Below are 5,910 nucleotides of genomic sequence, written 5' to 3'. Positions count from 1 at the left end.
GCAATTCAGCGGTGGGGGGGGTCCTTCTGTGCTCCCGGTCGTCGTCGGCAATTCAGCGGTGGGGGGGTCCTTCCACGCTCCCGGTCTTCGGGTCACTTCGGCGGCGGGTCCTGGAGCAAGTGAAGGACCCACTGCAGAATTGCCGCCGAACACCCGGAGCGCGGAAGGACCCCCCGCTGCCGAATTGCCGCCCCTCCCCCCCCCCCCCAAATCCTGGTGCGGTCGCCTAAATGGAAGCGCCGGCCCTGGGCGGGAACATGCCTGGGCTGCCTGTCAACATCAACTCCAGGCCAGGGGTGGGGTTTGTGTCGCTCCGCCCCGGGCGTGGAGCTGGCATGCCTGCTGGTACGGGTCTGGCTGGCTGCGCGGCAAGGCACCTCCCTTGGGTGCCGAAAGGTGCTGCCTGGGTCACCCTTGCTGTGCCGTTGCTCCCGGCTTGAGGGGACGTGGGACTGAGCGGGGGGGTCTCATCCTGGCACCACTGGCACTGCATATGGCCAGGAAGTGGCGTTGCTTTCCCCTATAGATGGCTGGGGACAGACGCTGTCCAGCCTTCTAATCAGTCCACAATGGGCTAGATCTTCCATTCCACATTGTGTAAATTGCCCCCTCCCTCCCCCAAGAGTCTCTGCCTTGAGGCTCACCTGTTTGTCTCTTTGGCTTAGCTCTTCAGGTCAGGTGATCTCTGGGGATGCCTGTGCTGGGACCACCACCCGCACCATCGCCAGCGTGCAGGGCGAGCACCAGATCAACCAGATCGCACTCAACCCCACCGGCACCATGCTCTACGCTGCCGCTGGGAACTCTGTCCGCATCTGGGAGCTCAACAGGTCCGGGCGGGGCTAACTCGGGCCCCCAGGCAGGGGCAGCTCTTGTGGGGAGGCAGACGGGTGCTGCGTAGGCAGAGGGAGCAGTCGTTCTGGGCTGAGCGGGGGCCCGCTCCCTCCCGGCTGGAAGCTGTGTTATTGAGGCAGGGGCGGATTTGGACTGGCACCGGGGGAAGCTGCACTGGCACAAACCCCAACGTGGAGCAGCTTAGCTTGTTTGTCTTGGGCTTTGCACTACATCAGCCCCAGCAGCTGCTGATCACGCCCAAGGGGGGCTGAAAGTAGGACCCAGTGCTCCTCTCCCAGCTGCAGCCCTTAGGGCAGGGGTGGGGAACCTTTTCTCTGTCACTGGCCATTGACCCACAGAAAAAATCAATCACGGGCCACTTACCTGCTGGGGGGCGTGGAGGCTTGGGGCTTCCCCTGCAGCGGGTGGTGGGAGAGGGCGCCACGGGCCAGATGAAATTAACTAACGGGCTGGATCCAGCCTGCGGGCCGTAGCTTTCCCCGCCCCTGCCTTAGGAGATCGGTGGACAAGCCGGTCACCCCCTGACACCGCATCTGAGCCCAGCTCCCTGCCCCTAGCCCAAGGCCACAGTCACGGCCCATGGTGCTGAGGGATGTGGTATCCCTGAGATTGCTCCGTGCTCTGCACCCCGGAGCCCGAGGTCCCCACTTCTGCTTGGGATGGTGGAGAGGGGCCTGGGGCTGGGAGGGTCCCTGCTGGGAGCCTTGGAGACTGGGCCAGCGAAGGGCCTGCAGGAACGAGCGCCTCCTGCTGAGCGCACCCCGGGCTCCTGCTTGTAGGTTGCAGCCTATCGGGAAGCTGACCGGCCACATCGGGCCTGTGATGTGTCTCACTGTGAACCAGACTGCGAGCAACCATGACCTGGTCATCACCGGCTCCAAGGATCACTACGTCAAGGTACCCTGGGACCCTCCCTCCCTCCCGCTCACAGGCAGCACAAGGGGCCTTTGAGCCCAGGAACCGCTGCTTGTGCCAGCCCTCCCCACCCCCATGCATAGCCGCTCTCCCGTAGGTGCCAGCTACAGCGGCTCGCTGCCCACCAAAGGCCTGGCGAGGAGGGGACATACTGGGTGGTGGTGTCCAGAGCGCCCAGCATCGGCCTAACTCCGCTCCCATGGGGGGCGGGAAGGAGCCATTCTGTTGATCTCAGCGGGCTGTTGCTGGCCTAATGACCTGAGAGCGACTGGTCTCCTTTGCCACCGGCGTTCACAGCAGCTGCCCTCCGGGCTGTTGCCTTGCAGATGTTTGAGATTGCGGACAGCGTGGTGGGGAACGTCGGCCCCACCCATAACTTCGAGCCCCCGCACTACGATGGCATCGAGTGTCTGGCCATCCAGGGCGACGTGCTCTTCAGCGGCTCCGGGGACAACGGGATCAAGAAGTGGGACCTGGAGCAGCAGGAGCTCCTCCAGGTACGGAGGGGGACGAGCAGGAAGGCCCTGCTGCTGTGCGGGGGGCAGAGAGATGGGCTAGACCCGCAGCGTGCCGTTTCGAGGGCCAGTGCCAGGGTCTGGAGCGAGGACTTAGAACCTGCTGGAGAGTCGCTGTCCAGTCTGGAGCGTGCTCCCGCCATCCTGGGGGCAGAGGATCAGAGAGCAGACACAGAGACCCCATCCCTACGTTGCACATGGGGCCTCCAGGCAATGGAAGAGCCCCGGGAGTTGCAAACGACAGTGGCTGGCAGGGTGGGTCCCGAAGGCAGTTTACAGCCGTGGGCAATGCACGGTAGCCAGTTCTATAGGGCTGGGCCCCACCTGCTGCGGTTAAAGGGCTCAGTGGCCTATGGGGAAGGGGGACAGGTTGGTCTAGGGGTAGATAGCGCTCGGCGTTGTCCCTATTTCTGACCCGGTGAGTGTGGCTGTCTGGTCTCCGGGCCCCACAGGCCGCGGTGCCTGGCTCTCCAGGTCAGTGGTGGCGCGCTGCAGTGCGGGGATGGCCTCCGGTGGGTCTGGGATAGAGCAGCAGCCGCCGAAGGGGGCGTGCAGGCCGGTGCTGGGAGGCAGGAGGTCTGGCTCTGCCATGAGACTTGGCTAACATTTCAGAGGCCTCCATTGATTTTTTATTTATTTATTATTTTTTTTTTGGTGGTGGGGGGCTCTGTTTTGGAGAACCTACCATGTGCCCGCCCGGGGCTGGGTTGTTCAGAGGAGCTGGGCACTGTGGGAGTCAAGGGGAGCAGTGGGGGCTCCGCCCCTCTGAGAATGGGGTGGTCGGGGTGTCCCCCAAAATGGAGCTGCCCAGAGCTAGTCACCATTTGTGGCTGTGTGACCCTCCCCCACAGTCTCTCCCCTATGAAATGAGGCTAATGCTCATTTTTCTTCCCACTGGAGCGCTGAGGATTGATGGCAGACAAATAATTAGAGAGATGGGGGGTGAGGGGGAATCTCTTTTATTGGACCAGCTCCTGTGGGTGGAAGGGACAAGCTTTCAAGCCCCACCCTGGAAGAAGAGCTGAGTTTGCAGACTTGTCCCTTCCCCCCCTTCCCCCCGAAATTGGTCCAATCAAAGAGATTCTCTCCCCCGTCTTGTGTGTCTCGTATCCTGGTTGCCAGCTCGGTTTGGATTGATTAGAGCTTGGAGATCCCCTGGTCAATCCCAATGAGCAATTGTCTCCTGGGGCGGAGCCCTCTTCTCTCCTGCTGAGCTGCTTCTGTAGCTCACCAGAGTCCCCTTGTCTTGAATTCAAATCCTCGGCTGCTGCTTGATGAGAAATCGAGCGGAGCTTAAAAATTCCAGCTCTCAGCCACGGTACAGATGTGGGGGGTTTGTCTCAGCCCATTACAGAGCCAGCAGCCAGCTGCAAACCCAGCATCTGGCTCTGGCTGCTGGCCTGACCCTGCCCTGGAGCTCAGGGGGCAGTTTGGGTCTTGATGGCCCCGGCTGGCAGCGTGGATCGTGGGCGCTCACTGGCTCTGCCTTGTCTCTGTGCCTGCCAGCAAATCCCCAACGCGCACAAGGACTGGGTCTGTGCCCTGGCCTTCGTCCCCGGCCGCCCCATGCTGCTGAGCGCCTGCCGCGGGGGCGTGGTGAAGGTCTGGAACGTGGAGAACTTCACACCCGTTGGGGAGATCAAGGGCCACGACAGCCCCATCAATGCCATCTGCACCAATTCCAAGCACATATTCACTGCTTCCAGGTGAGGGCAGTGGGTAAGGCTAGGCCCCTGCGGCATGGGGGAGGGAGATCTGACCCCCAACTCACCCCAGTGCAGCAGAGCTGCAGGAGCTCTCCAAACCCACTGTTGCTCCCCCCATGTGGCAGGGCCTGGAAAGGCACTGGGAGCGAGGGATGGGAACAGCGCCGGAGCCGGGCTGCAGGCGGTTTGGTGTGGGGCAGCAGTCGGCTGCAGGGCCCCCAACCCCTCCCCATCTAGCCTCTCGTCTCCTCCATCTCTCAACCATTGTTAGGTCGCCCCACAGTGAGGCTCTTCTGCCCCATCCAGTTATGCCAAGCGCTGGTCCTGCCCTGCCCCGCCATGCTTTTGGGATGCTCTTGCCAGCTCCTTTGATGTGCCGGGACTAGCCAGACCTGGTGCTGCTGGCCCTGCCACCCTCAGCGCAGAGAACGGACTTCCTGCCAACCGGGCACCAGCTCCTCCTCGACGGCGCCTTGTGCATCTCCAATGAGAGCACCACCGCCCCCTCCTTCCGCTCCCCGGCCCCTGTGCACAGCCCTGGCCCCCAGAGGGGGTCCCCGGGTTCACAATGTCTCTGGCACCGTCTCTGATCTCCTCTTTTCCAACCATGTCCCTTTTCTCCTTTCCTTTCTCTTCCCCCCCCCCCCCCCCCCTCTGTTTCTCTCTGTGCCGCAGTGACTGCCAGGTAAAGCTATGGACTTACGTGCCTGGGCTCACCCCCTGCCTTCCTCACCACGTCGTTGCCATAAAGGGGCGTGCCACTAGCCTGCCTTGACCCTCCTCCTGCTCTCTCTGGCTCTCACCCCCTCTCTGGCTCTCTCTCCTTTTCTTTCTCTGTCTCTTCTCTCTCCGCTCTGGTCTCAGCTGCTTCTTAACAGTATGAGATTCTTTTGGATTTTCCCCCCATGTAGAGCTCTTTGCAAGAGGAGACTGTCCTCTTGCCCCCCACCTCCCAGTCCCCCAGGTGATTGGATCCAGCGGCCAGCTCGGGGCTGCATGGGGTTTGCCCATCTGACTACTGCTCCTCCTGGGCCACTGCTGGGGGAATCCCCGCCCCATCCCCACTCCCCACTGCGTCATTGGCCACTGCCAGTGAGGTGCCACTGGCTGAGCCTGCGCTCTGGCAGAGTGCCCCGTTACTGGCGCTCTGGGGGATTATCCCGCTGGCGGGCAGCTGGGCGCATCTGCTCCCTCCTTGCGCCGGTGCCCGCCCGCTTGGGGCACAGCGGCCTTGCTCTCCTGGGCTGCAGCGTGATGCATTTGGGGACGGGGCAGTTGGGGGCAGGGCGTGGCCTGTAGCTGATTGTCTCGCTGTGCTGCCTCTCCCAGCTGGGGCGGGGGCAGCCCCCGGCCTTACTTCCTTTCTCTCTTCCTTCCCCAGCGACCTGACAGTGAAGCTCTGGAGCTGGAGAAGATTGCTGAACGGCCCGACCTAGGCACTGGAAAGGCCGGAGCCAGGGCGACTGTCAGGCTCCCTGGCGGGCCCAGGCCCCAGCCCCTCTCCCTGGCTGTGAAGAGCTGGGAGCGGCCTGGCCTGTGTGTGCTCCAGTTTGCAGGACTCTGGGGTGACGGCGTCTCAGCTGGGGCTTTGTGAACTGCCCGCTTCCACGGCTAGGGGGCGTCGTTCCCGTCCAGCCCCACGCTGGGTTTCCATGATGCAGAGGGCTTTCTGCTGACCAGGGCGTGGCCAGGCACTGCTTCGGGACATGGCCTTGCCAGCCACGTGGAGGCTCCCAAGCTGAGAGACTCAACGGGATCATTCCAATCTGTCCCACAGCCCGTTCAGCAGCCCCAGATCCTGGATGTGCGAGAGGGATCCTGCCACCTGCATCCTGCTGCTGGCCTCTGCACCTCCTGGGTGCCTGGGGTCTCATTCCTTCTGCAAGCGGCTGCAGGCCCCTCTCCACGCTTCGTCGTTC

General features: G+C 62.8%; 1 protein-coding gene across 1 annotated transcript; it reads left to right on the top strand.

Annotated features, from left to right (window-relative positions):
* Nucleotides 1–623: 623 nt before the first annotated feature.
* LOC135980310 (kinesin-like protein KIF21B) lies at nucleotides 624–5,563 on the top strand (the record flags this gene model as incomplete). The annotated part of the gene is made up of 5 exons (XM_065580341.1): nucleotides 624–830; nucleotides 1,635–1,752; nucleotides 2,097–2,267; nucleotides 3,792–3,991; nucleotides 5,373–5,563. Coding segments are annotated over 5 exons (751 nt in total), but the record flags the coding sequence as incomplete, so codon positions are not given.
* Nucleotides 5,564–5,910: the final 347 nt, after the last annotated feature.

This window comes from Chrysemys picta, unplaced genomic scaffold (genome assembly GCF_011386835.1).
Source record: "Chrysemys picta bellii isolate R12L10 unplaced genomic scaffold, ASM1138683v2 scaf2604, whole genome shotgun sequence".
Taxonomy (NCBI): domain Eukaryota; kingdom Metazoa; phylum Chordata; order Testudines; family Emydidae; genus Chrysemys; species Chrysemys picta.
The sequence above is the reverse complement of the archived record's forward strand: the minus strand, read 5'-3'. Positions and strand labels throughout refer to the sequence as shown.